Source organism: Oncorhynchus masou, chromosome 10 (assembly GCF_036934945.1).
Source record: "Oncorhynchus masou masou isolate Uvic2021 chromosome 10, UVic_Omas_1.1, whole genome shotgun sequence".
In the NCBI taxonomy this organism is placed as follows: Eukaryota; Metazoa; Chordata; class Actinopteri; order Salmoniformes; family Salmonidae; genus Oncorhynchus; species Oncorhynchus masou.
In genome coordinates, this window is record NC_088221.1 from 47,465,929 (window position 1) to 47,482,488 (window position 16,560).

The following is a 16,560-nucleotide window of genomic DNA, read 5'->3' on the forward strand; positions in this document are numbered from 1 at the left end:
CATTACATGATTAAAAATGTTATTTCACCTTTATTTAACCAGGTAGGCAAGTTGAGAACAAGTTCTCATTTACAATTGCGACATGGCCAAGATAAAGCAAAGCAGTTCGACACATACAACAAAACAGAGTTACACATGGAGTAGAACAAACATACAGTCAAAAAACTGTAGAAAAATAAGTCTATATACAATGTGAGCAAATGAGGTAAGGGAGGTAAAGGCAAAAAAAGGCAATGGTGGCAAAGTAAATACAATATAGCAAGTAAAACACTGGAATGGTATATTAGCAGTGGATGAATGTGCAAGGTAGAGATAGAAATAATGGGGTGCAAAGAAGCAAAATTAATAAATAAATAAAGAGGTAGTTGTTTGGGCTAAATTAAAGATGGGCTATGTACAGGTGCAGTAATATGTGAGCTAATCTGAGAGCTTGTGCTTAAATCTATTGAGGGAGATAAGTTTTTCCAGTTTCAGAGATTTTTGTAGTTCGTTCCAGTCATTGGCAACACTGAACTGGAAGGAGAGGCGGCCAAAATTGGCTTTGGGGGTGACTAGAGAGATATACCTGCTGGAGCGCATGCTACAGGTGGGTGCTGCTATGGTGACCAGCGAGCTGAGAGAAAGGGGGACTTTACCTGGCAGGGTCTTGTAGATGACCTGGAGCCAGTGGGTATTGCGAAGAGTATGAAGCGAGGGCCAGCCAACGAGAGCGTACAGGTCGCAGTGGTGGGTAGTATATGGGGCGTTGATGACAAAACGGATGGCACTGTGAAGGACTGCATCCAATTTATTGAGTAGGGTATTGGAGGCTATTTTGTAAATGACATTGCCGAAGTCGAGTATCGGTAGGATGGTCAGTTTTTGTTGCGAAATAGGAAACCAATTCTAGATTAACTTTGGATTGGAGATGTTTGATGTGAGTCTGGAAGGAGAGTTTACAGTCTAACCAGACACCTAGGTATTTGTAGTTGTCCATTGATACATTACATAGATACAGTGGGGAGAACAAGTGGTTGATAACATGTAAAATCGGCAGTGTTTCCTACTTACAAAGCATGTAGAGGTCTGTAATTTTTATCATAGGTACACGTCAACTGTGAGAGACGGAATCAAAAACAAAAATCCAGAAAATCACATTGTATGATTAAGTAATTAATTCGCATTTTATTGCATGACATAAGTATTTGATACATCAGAACAGCAGAACTCAATATTTGGTACAGAAACCTTTGTTTGCAATTACAGAGATCATACGTTTCCTGTAGTTCTTGACCAGGTTTGCACACACTGCAGCAGGGATTTTGGCCCACTCCTCCAGACAGACCATCTCCAGATCCTTCAGGTTTCGGGGCTGTCGCTGGGCAATACGGACTTTCAGTTCCCTCCAAAGATTTTCTACTGGGTTCAGGTCTGGAGACTGGCTAGGCCTCTCCAGGACCTTGAGATGCTTCTTACGGAGCCACTCCTTAGTTGCCCCGCCTGTGTGTTTCGGGTCGTTGTCATGCTGGAAGACCCAGCCACGACCCATCTGCAATGCTCTTACTGAGGGAAGGAGGTTGTTGGCCAAGATCTCACGATACATGGCCCCATCCATCCTCCCCTCAATACGGTGGAGTTGTCCTATCCCCTTTGCAGAAAAGCATCCCAAAAGTATGATGTTTCCACCTCCATGCTTCACGGTTGGGATGGTGATCTTGGGGTGGTACTCATTCTTCTTCTTCCTCCAAACACGGCGAGTGGAGTTTAGACCAAAAATCTAAATTTTTGTCTCATCAGACCACATGACCTTCTCCCATTCTTCCTCTGGATCATCCAGAAGGTCATTGGCAAACTTCAGACGGGCCTGGACATGCGCTGGCTTGAGCAGGATTTTAATCCCTAACGGCGTAGTGTGTTACTAATGGTTTTCTTTGAGACTGTGGTCCCACCTCTCTTCAGGTCATTGACCAGGTCCTGCCGTGTAGTTCTGGGCTGATCCCTCACCTTCCTCATGATCATTGATGGCCCACGAGGTGAGATCTTGCATGGAGCCCCAGACCGAGGGTGATTGACCGAAGGGTGATTGAACTTCATCCATTTTCTAATAATTGCTCCAACAGTTGTTGCCTTCTCACCAAGCTGCTTGCCTATTGTCCTGTAGACCATCCCAGCCTTGTACAGGTCTACAATTTTATCCCATATGTCCCTACACAGGTCTGGTCTTGGCCATTGTGGAGAGGTTGGAGTCTGTTTGATTGAGTGTGTGGACAGGTGTCTTTTATACAGGTAACGAGTTCAAACAGGTGCAGTTAATACAGGTGATGAGTGGAGAACAGGAGGGCTTCTTAAAGAAAAACTAACAGGTCTGTGAGAGACGGAATTCTTACTGGTTGGTAGGTGATCAAATACTTATGTCATGCAATAAAATGCAAATTAATTTATTAAAAATCATACAATGTGATTTTCTAGATTTTTGTTTTAGATTCTGTCTCTCACATTTGAAGTGTACCTATGATAAAAATTACAGACCTCTACATGCTTTATAAGTAGGAAAACCTGCAAAAACAGTAGTGTATCAAATACTTGTTCTCCCCACTGTACATGACATAGATACAGACACATTACATAGATTCAGACACATTAAATAGATACATTACATAGACACATTATATGTGTCACACCTGCTCCCGCTCTTCCTCCCTGGCACTCGAGGGCGCCAGGCTGCCCTGCATTGCGTACTCCTGCCACCATCATTTCTGCACACCTGCCTTCCCTTGTCATGCACATCAGCGATATTGGACTCACCTGGACTCACTCTATCACCTGTTTATTACCTCCCCTATATTTGTCAGTTCCCCATCTCTGTTCCTCGCTGCTGTTTTGATTGTTATTTTTCTGTGTTACCTCTGTGCTGGCGCTGTTCCTGTTTCATTCAATATCCGTTCCATATTAAATGTTTGACTCCCCGTACCTGCTTCACCTCTCCAGTGTCATCCCTTGACAAAATAGATACATTACATAGACACATTACATATATAGATTACATAGATACAGACACATTACATATATAGATTACATATATAGATTACATAGATACAGACAGATTAAATAGATACATTAAATAGATACATTACATAGATACAGATACATTACATATATACATTACATAGATACAGACAGATTAAATAGATACATTAAATAGATACATTACATATATACATTACATAGATACAGACACATTACATATATAGATTACATAGATACATTACATAGATACAGACACATTACATATATACATTAAATAGATGCATTACATAGATACAGACACATTACATACAGTGCCTTGCGAAAGTATTCGGCCCCCTTGAACTTTGCGACCTTTTGCCACATTTCAGGCTTCAAACATAAAGATATAAAACTGTATTTTTTTGTGAAGAATCAACAACAAGTGGGACACATTCATGAAGTGGAACGACATTTATTGGATATTTCAAACTTTTTTAACAAAACAAAAACTGAAAAATTGGGCATGCAAAATTATTCAGCCCCCTTACTTTCAGTGCAGCAAACTCTCTCCAGAAGTTCAGTGAGGATCTCTGAATGATCCAATGTTGACCAAAATGACTAATGATGATAAATACAATCCACCTGTGTGTAATCAAGTCTCCGTATAAATGCACCTGCACTGTGATAGTCTCAGAGGTCCATTAAAAGCGCAGAGAGCATCATGAAGAACAAGGAACACACCAGGCAGGTCTGCGATACTGTTGTGAAGAAGTTTAAAGCCGGATTTGGATACAAAAAGATTTCCCAAGCTTTAAACATCCCAAGGAGCACTGTGCAAGCGATAATATTGAAATGGAAGGAGTATTAGACCACTGCAAATCTACCAAGACCTGGCCGTCCCTCTAAACTTTCAGCTCATACAAGGAGAAGACTGATCAGAGATGCAGCCAAGAGGCCCATGATCACTCTGGATGAACTGCAGAGATCTACAGCTGAGGTGGGAGACTCTGTCCATAGGACAACAATCAGTCGTATATTGCACAAATCTGGCCTTTATGGAAGAGTGGCAAGAAGAAAGCCATTTCTTAAAGATATCCATAAGAAGTGTCATTTAAAGTTTGCCACAAGCCACCTGGGAGACACACCAAACTTGTGGAAGAAGGTGCTCTGGTCAGATGAAACCAAAATTGAACTTTTTGGCAACAATGCAAAACGTTATGTTTGGCGTAAAAGCAACACAGCTCATAACCCTGAACACACCATCCCCACTGTCAAACATGGTGGTGGCAGCATCATGGTTTGGGCCTGCTTTTCTTCAGCAGGGACAGGGAAGATGGTTAAAATTGATGGGAAGATGGATGGAGCCAAATACAGGACCATTCTGGAAGAAAACCTGAGGGAGTCTGCAAAAGACCTGAGACTGGGATGGAGATTTGTCTTCCAACAAGACAATGATCCAAAACATAAAGCAAAATCTACAATGGAATGGTTCAAAAATAAACATATCCAGGTGTTAGAATGGCCAAGTCAAAGTCCAGACCTGAATCCAATCGAGAATCTGTGGAAAGAACTGAAAACTGCTGTTCACAAATGCTCTCCATCCAACCTCACTGAGCTCGAGCTGTTTTGCAAGGAGGAATGGGAAAAAATTTCAGTCTCTCGATGTGCAAAACTGATAGAGACATACCCCAAATGAGTTACAGCTGTAATCGCAGCAAAAGGTGGCGCTACAAAGTATTAACTTAAGGGGGCTGAATAATTTTGCACGCCCAATTTTTCAGTTTTTGATTTGTTAAAAAAGTTTGAAATATCCAATAAATGTCATTCCACTTCATGATTGTGTCCCACTTGTTGTTGATTCTTCACAAAAAAATACAGTTTTATATCTTTATGTTTGAAGCCTGAAATGTGGCAAAAGGTCGCAAAGATCAAGGGGGGCGAATACTTTCGCAAGGCACTGTATATAGATTACATAGATACAGACACATTAAATATATACATTACATATATACATTACATATATACATTACATAGACACATTACACAGATACAGATACAATACGTAGATACAGACACATTAAATATATATATATTTTACATAGATACAGTGCATACCGTTGAAGTCGGAAGTTTGCAGATATACAGACCGAAAAAGGTTGTACTTTTCATACATTAGCCAGCTTTTGACCTTCTTTTTAACATTGGTTTTGGCTGATACGGCTTTGAGTTATTGTAATAGTTTGTTCCAGTTAACAGTGCCAGTATATATAAATGTAGTTAAACTCTTATATTTAATATAGTGAATATTAGACTTTCTGACTCAGGTTTTATGATGGTGGACATCTCTCTTACAAATGGAAAATAGTTATATCGGTACCTGGGGGCTGAGTCTGTGATAATTATTTGGACCAGGCAAAGTTAAATTAGTACTACTCTATTTTTCCACAGATGGCCAGCCTCGCTGCTTAAACTGCAAGACTTCCAGATGAGAATGAGGCGGGAGGGATTTTAAGTACAATTCTTTTAAGCTTTTTGGCTGGTCTGTAGCTTATTCCTTCGATGTTTGGGGCTGCTGGTGAACTATCATGTACAGGCATAATCAAAGTGACACTAGACTAGCGCACTTGCCAGAGACTTTTGGGTGACACTAGCACGGTTTTTCATCCAATTGGCGACAGTCATTTTTTTAAAATGGTGAAAGCCCTTAATGGTGCTGCCCAAGCCAAAACAAGCTTTGGGCCAAGAGGGCCCTCTATCCACTCAATGATCAGTTCAAACAGCTGAGCTCCAGAAAACAAAAGGGGCAGCTGTTCTGAAGTTGCCACTACCTGAATTTTCAGCTGCCTCTTCAGATGTAGAAGAGATACAGTAGTATGTGATCAGCTGAAATGTGTATCTGCACACTAAAAACAGATGGTTCTGTATGGTGCCAATTGAGAGTTCTTTATCTTGTAACCATCGCAGATCCCTTTTTGGTGAAATATTGAACACTTTGTTAAGGTTCTACCTGTCTACCTGGGCCTGTTTTGACAATGGATTTATTATTGGATATGAAACAAACCTTCACGTGAACCTGATTGGTCAACTCCCCTAACCCTCCTGCATCAATTAACATGAACCTTTCACATTCAGAGGGCTATAAGAAAACTCAAAATCTGTCACCAAAGATTATTATTTATTTATTTTTACCTTTATTTAACTTGGCAAATCAGTTAAGAACAAATTCTTATTTTCAATGACGGCCTTGGAACAGTGCGTGTTCAGGGGCAGAAGATGTTGGATAAAAGTCAGGAATTCAATTGGTGAGGGATGAATACAGCACCATTCATGTAAGTAGAGACCGTGAACCGTAGGAATATGGTAACATAGTGGAAACATGGTGGGAAGGACCTGGTTTCATTGAAATGTAAGAAAACCAACACCACCCGAAAATGGATTCATTTCATTCACACATATGCAATTAACATAATTCATACACATTTGACATCAGTCCTCATTCAATTTGAACCATGATTAACTACAGAGTAAAATCCAATGTAAGCAGACCTAAAGTAATGTTTGTAATATTGTTGAGATTAGTAAAAATGCTATGCAAATTGCTATTCTATAATGGCATAGCTGGTATGACCCTCTTGACTTCTCAACTGTCTGGTAGAGTTGGGTTATTTCCAAAATAAACATCAAGTTGAAAATAATTAACAACTATTGGAAATTCAACATGTGTTTCAAGAAGGGACATGATCGTAAGGTTCTAGTTGAAACCAACAAGCCTGCTATCATAAGATACAAAACTAATGGCAAGCGTTAGAAGCCAAATCCGATGATAGTCTGTAATAGTCTAATGTGTTTTCGGACCTTCCCTTGGTCGTATTCTCGCGGGGCAGAAATCTCAGAGACCAATTGGTAAACTCTGATTTACCACCCCAAGATATTCCTGAACAACGTCTATTTGCGCCCCTACTGGATGGAAATTACAAGTGTAATGGCTGTGCTCAATGCAATGGCACTTATTAATGTAGAGGCTTCAAACACCCCCAAACAGGGAAACAGATCCCAATCAAAGGTGTTATTACGTGCTCCACTAAGACAGTTATTTATCTTATAACTTGTCCTTGTGGTAAAAAAATGATGTGGGTAAAACAAAGCGTGAATTAAAAGTACGTATCTCAGAGCATCGTAGCACCATTAGGTGTAAAAACTTGACCTACCCAGTTGCGGCCCACTTTATGGAGGCAGGCCACTCGATTTCGTCTCTGCGTTACATTGGCATCGAACATGTCACCCTCCCTAGGAGAGGGGGGTGACCTTGATAATTTATTGTTAAAACGAGAGGCTGCCTGGATCTTTAACTTAAAGACCCTTGCTCCCTTCGGTCTCAACGTAGACTTTGATCTGAAGCCATTCTTGTGATTGTGACTTTGCCATTGTAATTGTTTGTAAACTTGTGTAGTCTAAAATTAATCTGTGATCATATGCTATCCATTTGTATTTTTTTGTATGCTGCTCTATCTATGCCATTTTAATATTTGAGAAAATTAATCAATGATATTAGGCCACTCTTGGCCATGATTACAGACACATGTGTGTCTTGACGCTATATAAACGAGTCATCCCGCAGTGTTTGTGATTGTACCCTGATGAAGACAGCTTGGCTGTCGAAAAGTTGGTAAATTATTTTTTTTGCATCTGAGTGTGCGGCTCTCCTTTATTTTTAAGCGTTAGAAGCCAGCCCTGCCAATGAAATGCAAAATGTGAAACTGAAGTACTTTAGGCATAGAATATTCAAGACAACAAAATGAGACTTGGAAGGATGGCCTTGCAAAACTACAGGACACATCATGGCATATGTCATTTGGCCAGTGCATAAGAAAATAACAGTCAGGCAGTTGATAAGATGGTACATCTTTATGGTGTATTTGCTAATGGCATTTCATAGGAACATTCCATAGACTTGTACAAATGTCCATCTGAACGGAATTATGAAACAATTATTCAAGTTGAGGGAGACAGTTACATCATTGGGACACATAATGTTTGCCAGAGATCACTCTGCAGTATTCTGACCCAATCATATTGTTTGTCTAATTAGTTACCTCAGATTCAAGAGGGACCTGTTAGCACTAACATGCAAGGCTCTGTAATAATGACACGCCACTCTACCAATTAAAGGTGTCAAACAAGAACACACACACACACACACACACACACACACACACAAAGACAGCCAGACATAAACAAATACACAAACACACACACAAACAAACACACACACAAACACACACACACACACATGCAAACATTCATCGAGTACACTGTCATTTCACCTCTCCAGTTCTCATGATTCTCAAAGAGCATATTGCATCAGCAAAACTCAATCTGTTCTCTGTGACTGATGTCACTGAGACTATATTGTCTCTACCGGGGAAGTGAACAACTCTTTAATGATGTTAGTTTTACTTTTTAAAGTTTCTGACACCAGAGGGTCCTGTTATCCAATGTATCCAAGGCTCTGGAACAATGAGGTCCAAAACTCTAAGGAATTCTACCAATTAAAGGTGTTTGAGACACACACATGCTTTACTCCAGGGCCCTAATAAGGCCCCAATACAGCATAAACATTCAAAGTGAACCTAAGTAAAGCTCTATTGTCGTTTGTGTGAGTATAACAGTGTTCCTTCTGTACCTCTCCTCACCCTTACCTGGGCTCGAACCAGGAACCCTCTGCACACATAACCCTCGAAGCATCGTTACCTATCGCTCCACAAAAGCCGCGACCATTGAAGAGTAAGCAACAACTACTTCAAGGTCTCAGAGAGAGTGACGTCACCAAATCAAATGCTATTAGCGTGCATCCCGCTAACTAGCTAGCCATTTCACACCGGTTACATGAGCACAACTCCCACTAGGCCTCAGCCTCAATACAACTCTTACCCCAAACACGTCTCATCAGGAGACCATGAGTCTGACTGACCACTGCTACACATTTTGCATTTTAGTCAATTAGCACATGGGGATGGGGGGGTGGTTGTGGCATTGATAAAGATACTCATGAAGAGGGTTTTCAGGTTTTCAGACTAAACCTCCCCCTAAACTCACTCAAGTCTCAATCCTACACCCTCTCTGTAGTGTCTTTAACAAATAACAAGACATTTTCACAAGTACAGAACTGAAATTACATTTGTTTTTCCTGGCCTCTCTGAGTTGGCACATCCTGATTTCATGGAGCATGATCCAGGATCAACACATATATAACATGATCCAGGGTCAATATAGACATATCTAACATGCCAAAAGACTCTCGTGTGACCCCTGACCTGGCAGCAGTGATGTAGTGAGAGCAGTGGTAGTGAGAGTAGTGGTAGTGAGAGCAGTGATAGTGAGAGTATGAGTAGTAGTAGTGAGAGCAGTTGTAGTGAGACTAGTAGTAGTGAGAGTAGTGGTAGTGAGAGTAGTGGTAGTGAGAGTAGTGATAGTGAGAGTAGTGATAGTGAGAGTAGTGGTAGTGAGAGTAGTGGTAGTCAGAGTAGGAGTAGTGGTAGTGAGAGCAGTGGTAGTGAGAGTTGTTGTAGTGAGAGTAGTGGTAGTGAGAGTAGTGGTAGTGAGAGTAGGAGTAGTGGTAGCGAGAGTTGGAGTAGTGGTAGTGAGAGTAGTGGTAGTGAGAGTACTGGTAGTGAGAGTATGAGTTGTAGTAGTGAGAACAGTGGTAGTGAGAGTAGTGGTAGTGAGAGTAGTGGTAGTGATTGATGAGGATCTCCATATCGCAAATGTACGGTCCCTTTATAGATGTCCGCAAATGTTTTAAAATACATCGACGTCCTGGAGCCAGGCCCCAGGGCCAGATCTACAGGGAAGTCATCGAAATAAGTCTCTCAGACATTTGTTTTTCGTTTTATTATTAAAATTTATTTTCCCGCTGTTTGGTAAAATTCCACCAGATGGCGGGGGGCTGCTTATTTCAAATGGACAAAACATCACCAACGTGACATGGCCATTTCTGCCAGATGGAGATTTTAACAGAACATGGCTAAAATGTTCAAATGTTCACAGATGACCAGCAGGGTCAAATAATAATAATCACAGTGGTTGTCGATGGTGCAACAGGTCAGCACCTCAGGAGCAAATGTCAGTTGGCTTTTCATAGCTGATCATGCAGAGTATCTCTATCGCTCCTGCTGTCTCTAGATAGTTGAAAACAGCAGGTCTGGGACAGGTAGCACGTCCGGTGAACTGGTCAGGGTTCCATAGCCGCAGGCAGAACAGTTGAAATTGGAGCAGCAGCATGGCCAGGTGGACAGGGGACAGCAAGGAGTTATCAGGCCAGGTAGTCCTGAGGCATGATCCTAGGGCGCAGGTCCTTGAAAGAGAGAAAAAGAAAGATAGAAAGAAAGAAAGAAATAAAGAAAGAAAGAAAGAAAGAAAGAAAGAAAAAGTGAGAAAAAGAGAGAGAGAATTAGAGAGAGCATACTTGAATTCACACAGGACACCAGATAAGACAGGAGAAACACTCCAGATATAACAGAGTGACCCTAGCCCCCGACACATAAACTACTGCAGCATAAATACTGGAGGCTGAGGCAGGAGGGGTTTGGAGTGTGTGGCCCCGTCCGATGATACCCCTGGCCAGGGCCAAACAGGCAGGATTTAACCCCACTTTTTAACCCCATGTAACCCCACCCCACTTTGCCAAAGCCCCCACACCACTTGAGGGATATCTTCAGCCACCAACCTACCATCCTGAGACAAGGCCGAGGATAGCCCACAAATATCTCAGCGATGGCACAACTCGGGCTATTAGGCTACCATGCGTTCTCAAAGAAATAGGCCCTCACTCACAATGGCTAGCTAACGTGTACTTTAGCTATTTTTGCAAATAAAATGTAAAAACAATCACTAATAATATTTTATATAAAAGTCAAACAACGGCATTTAGCATGAGAGCAACTTACCAGTCCAAAACGATGTCCTCTCCGTTCAAAAAAAAGTCCTCAGTTTCAGAATCGAAGCTATGGGAGCTGATGGAGTCTTCAATCTCTGCCAAATCTGTCTCACTATCCCGGTCAATCTCTTCCAAAATCATTTCTACATTCGTGTATCTAGTCTTAGAGGTAACTTTCTTTGACTTATTTGCCATTTTATTCGCGAAATAAACAGTTGAAGTAGCAAATTACTGAAAAATGTCTGTGCGCAATTAGAATCACTCCTTCACGGTTCAATTGGCAATGGCGAAAGAACGATCTTTACACCTGCATCCAGTGTATAGGTTTGTCTTACAACAATGAATCATGGGATATTTCCAGTTACATCTGCTCATTGGCTATCTACCCAGCTAGATTTCAAGAAGATCAGTGGTCATTGGGTTAAAATAGAGTCAATCAACGAGACAGTGGTCATATAATAGCTGCGCAATGGGCTCCTCGCGTGTTGTCTTCCAATCGGTATTACCATATCAATAGGTCCCGCAAAATGGCCCATCAGGGTTCATTGTCTTCCCTAACAAAGAGTTGATTGCAAGTAAACCAAACATGACTGGATAGAGAGGGAAAAGACGAGGAAAAGAGAGTCTCTTTACGTTGGACGTTACTTTGAAAATTGTATGACAGGAAATTCAACGCGATAAGCGGTCACAAAATGTTTCGTGTTAGGCTATAAAAAATGGATTTAACCGAACAAACGACCATTCATTGTGTAACAATGAGCCTTGGGATTGCAACCAGAGCAAGATTTTCAAAGGTAAGCGATTTATTTCAATACAATCTGTGACTTTGTTATGCAAGTGCTGGTTGAATAAGTAGTTTGATATGGGGGTCTATGCTCAGATAATCGCATCTTATTCTTTTGCAATAAATAATTTTTTAAATATGACAACGCAGGTGGATTAGCAAGATTCTAGGCTTTTGAAGCATGTGAGACACTTGTATTTTCATGAATGTTTAATATGACTATTTGTGGCGAACACCGTATGTTGTTGAATTCAATCCCGTATCCGGGATCGGTAGTTAAGAGAGGTTAAGGAGAAGTTTATCTAAAGTTCCATGCATAACACTTGTATCTTCATCAACATTTATAATGAGTATTTCTGTAAATTGATGTGGCTCTCTGCAAAATCACTGGATGTTTTTGGAACTACTGACAATACCGTGCCAATGTAAACTCTGATTTTTTTATATAAATATGAACTTTATCAAACAAAACATTCTTATATTGTGTAACATGAAATCCTATGAGTGTCATCAGATGAAGGTCATCAAAGGTCAGTGATTAATTTTATCTCTATTTGTGATTTTTGTGACTCTTCTCTTTGGCTGGAAAAATGGCATTGTTTTTCTGTGGCTTGGCTCTGACCTAACATAATCATTTGTGGTGCTTTCGCTGTAAAGCCTATTTTCGCTGTAAAGCCTATTTGAAATCGGACACTGTGGTGGGATTAACAACAAGATTACCTTTAAAATGGTATAAGATACTTGTATGTTTGAGGAATTTTAATTATGAGATTTCTTCTGTTTTGAATATGGCACCCTGCACTTTCACTGGCTGTTGTCATATCGATCCCGTTAACGAGATTTCAGCCCTAGTTTTAAGATGGGCAAAAGTACACTGGACTGGAAAGAGGAACTTTCATATTTCTTAGTCACATTAAAAAAACCATCAATGGGTGATTTGGTCAGAATACATCTTGGTTGTTCTGATGTCTGACAAAAAGTACTTGTCCCCATGATGTAACTGAGACAAAGTGTCCCTTGACTTGAAGAAGTGTGGTTCATAATTCAGTTCAGATGGACATTTCTAAATGTCTATGGAATGTTCCTATGGAATCCCACTATTAATTCTGATTGAATGTGCTATAAGAATGTACACAATAAAGTTATGCCATCTCATCAACTTCCTTATTATCAGCTTTCCAACACCAGCCAGCTGACGTGTCGTGCCATCTCGTTTCCTGAGGTTGTGGATTATGTTCCAAACTGAGCACTGACATCACCAAAAACAGTATGTCTGCACAGTTATCCTATTTCCCATGTTTAAAAACCTTTAAGTGACCAAATCCTCACCCATACTATATCTTCCCATTAATATTGCTCAGAATGGTCTTCCTGACGGGCCGCCCCCAGGTGGTAAGGGTAGGTAACAACACATCCCGCAACGCTTATCCTCAAAACAGGGGGCCCCTCAGGGGTGCGCGCTCAGTCCCCTACTGTACTCCCTGTTTACTTATGTCTGCATGACCATATGACCAGGCACGACTCCAACACCATCATTAAATTTGCCGATGACACAACAGTGGTAGGCCAGATCACCGACAAATATGAGACAGCCTATAGGGAGGAGGTCAGAGACCTGGACGTGTGGTGCCAGTGATCAAGACAAAGAAGATTGTGGACTACAGGAAAAGGAGGAGCGAGCACGCCCCCGTCCTCATTGACGTGTCTGTAGTGGAGCAGATTGACAACTTCAAGTTCCTCGGTGTCCATATGACAAACAAACTATCATGGTCCAAGCACACTAAGAGAGTCATGAAGAGGGCACAACAAAGTCTATTCACCCTCAGGAGACTGAAAAGATTTAGCATTTATTTATTTACCTCAGATCCTCAAAAGGTTCTGCACCATCGAGAGCATCCTGACTGGTATTTGTAACTGCTCGGCCTCCGACTGCAAGGCACTACAGAGGGTAGTGAGTAAGGTCCAGTACATCACTGGGGCCAAGCTTCCTGCCATCCAAGACCTCTATACCAGGCTGTGTGTTAGAGGAAGGCCATATAAATTGTCAAAGACTCCAGCCACCCTAGTCACAGACTGTTCCTCAGCTACCGCACGGCAAGCGGTACTGGACTGCCAAGTCTAGGTCCAAAAGAATGCTTTAACATCTTCTACCCCCAAGCCATAAGACTGCTGAACAGCTAATCAAATAGCTACCCAGACTATTTGCATTGCCCCCCTCCTCTTTTACTCTGCTGCTACTCTCTGTTTATTATCTATGCATAGTCACTTTAACTCTACCTACATGTACATATTACCTCACTTACCTCGACTAACTGGTGCCCCGCCCATTGACTCTGTAACAGGTACACCTTGTATATAGCCTCCACATTTACTATGTACCGGTACCCCGCTGTATATAGCCTCCACATTAACTCTGTACCGGTACCCCCTGTATAGAGCCTCCACATTTACTGTGTACCTGTACCCCCTGCATATAGCCTCCACATTGACTCTGTACCGGTACCCCCTGTATATGTATATAGCCTCCACATTAACTCTGTACCGGTACCCCCTGTATAGAGCCTCAACATTGACTCTGTACCGGTACCCCCTGTATATAGCCTCCACATTTACTGTGTACCGGTACCCCCTGCATATAGCCTCCACATTGACTCTGTACCGGTACCCCCTGTATATAGCCTCCACATTGACTCTGTGCCTCGATATTGTTATTTTACTGCTCTAGTTATTTGTTACTGTTATTTTTTACTTAAAATGTATTTAAATGCACTTTTCTCTCATCTTTAACTATCAGTCAGGCTGAATGACAGGCACAGCAACATCCAATCCCGTATCACATTACATCATGCTTTCATTAATTATTTGTTTATCCAACCATTTGTTTGTTTGTGTGTGTGTGTGTGTGTGTGTGTGTGTGTGTGTGTGTGTGTGTGTGTGTGTGTGTGTGTGTGTGTGTGTGTGTGTGTGTGTGTGTGTGTGTGTGTGTGTGTGTGTGTGTGTGTGTGTGTGTAGAGAGAGACGCGGGGGAGGGGAGTTTCTGTCAGTAGCTCAGGGATAAATAGAGAGGCAGAGCTCAGAGTTTGTCAGAAGGAGGACCTGACATGGTCACATTCAGGACCAAGCAGGAGCAGCGGGACCTCAGCATTTTGACACTTTATTACAAATGGAGAAATGTGAAGATGTTCAATACTGTTTTCAAGACGGAAACTCTTCTTGCAGAAAGGCTTTGCTATCGACATCTATCTACATAACACTGTACATCTTCTTCTCATTGATTTCAGTAGTTACAGTATTTTTGAACGTACTGGTGATCATCTCCATCTCTCACTTCAAGCAGCTCCACACTCCAACCAACCTGCTCATCCTCTCTCTGGCTGTGTCAGATCTCCTGGTGGGACTGATTGTGATACCAGTAGCAACATTAACAATAATGGAATCATGCTGGGGTTTTGGGGAATATTTCTGTGCGTTTCAATTCTTCATTACTTTTTTATGTACTTCTTTATCTCTGGGCAATTTGGTCTTGATATCTATTGACCGTTATGTTGCTGTGTGTGATCCCTTATTGTACCACTCTAAAATAACAATACCAGGAACTATCTGTTGTATATCCATTACCTGGTGTTGTTGTATCATATACGATGCTGTTATTATACAAAACTTTGTAAATGTACAGACACCCAGTAGGTGTTTAACAGAATGTGTTATTGTTGAAGGAATAACATGGGTTAATATAATGTACATTGTTTTTATAATGGTTGTCCCGTGCTCTATTATTATAACACTTTATATGAACATCTTTGTGGTGGCCACATCACAGGCCAGAAAGGTATTTTCAAAAGAGACCAACAGTGAGTCTGGTGTTCAAACTGTACAGGCAAATAAGTCTGAGAGAAAAGCAGCAAAAACTCTTGCTATTGTTGTTTTCACCTATCTCCTTTCTTGGATTCCATCTCTATTTATTTACTTTGTTTTTTCTGTTACAGGTGATCATTTAATATCATATTTCACCAGTTATCTGGCGTTTGTTAATTCCTTAATTAATCCAATAATTTATGCTTTCTTTTATCCATGGTTCAAAGTGACAGCTAAACTTATTTTAACTTTGAAGATAACACGTTTATAGTTCCTATAATATGATTCACTAGTTCGGCAAACATAGGTTTGATATAGTTTTGTTCTACAATTGTTGTAATTATTTCATGTAACAATACAGTGACATGACTCAGCTCACTGTTGTCATCATAGGTACATGTGGTGTTGATACAGAATGATGTGTCTGGATTGGATTGGAATGAATTGGAGAAGGCATAAGCTTGTTTTATAAAAAACATTGTAGTCATTGTTGATTGTGTTCTCCATAAGCTTGTTTTATAAAAGACATTGTAGTCATTGTGGATTGTGTTCTCCAAATACCTAAGGCTGTGGTTGTTCCATGTTCATGATAAATAGTATGTAAGTGTTCTAATAGTACATTCTGAGGACGGCATGACTCATGCTATATGTTGTTTAACATCTCCCTCTAGTGGCTCAATTGTGACACAACGTCTTCATCAAGTGAAGTGAAGTTCAAATGTACAATAATGCATGATATCAGATAACACCCAGGTCTAAATAACTGCTGTATTGTGCAAGTAGTTGATGGTAAAATGTAAGAATATGCAATTATGGGTAACACTTTATAATAACATTCAGTAATAAACCATTTGTAAGGAATTTACAGTTTGCTCACCTTTTAATGTTAAGCCCACATTTGTGAAATGTTATTCAGCTAGGTATTCTGACATTTATAAATAACTACTACAGTATATACATTAGTTATTTAACACAACAGTGCAGGAGACCACAGCAGACA

The 16,560-nt window shown here is 40.8% G+C and overlaps 1 protein-coding gene across 1 annotated transcript; it reads left to right on the forward strand.

Moving 5' to 3' along the window:
- Positions 1-14,868: 14,868 nt before the first annotated feature.
- On the forward strand, positions 14,869-15,831 carry LOC135546891 (trace amine-associated receptor 6-like). Its single transcript, XM_064975452.1, has one exon. It carries the CDS (start codon positions 14,869-14,871, stop codon positions 15,829-15,831), a length of 963 nt encoding a protein of 320 aa, XP_064831524.1.
- Positions 15,832-16,560: the final 729 nt, after the last annotated feature.

What these genes read in the sequence shown, in the direction of transcription:
- LOC135546891 (XM_064975452.1), top strand. Translation starts at nt 14,869, where the DNA reads ATGGAGAAATGTGAAGATGTTCAATACTGTTTTCAAGACGGAAACTCT.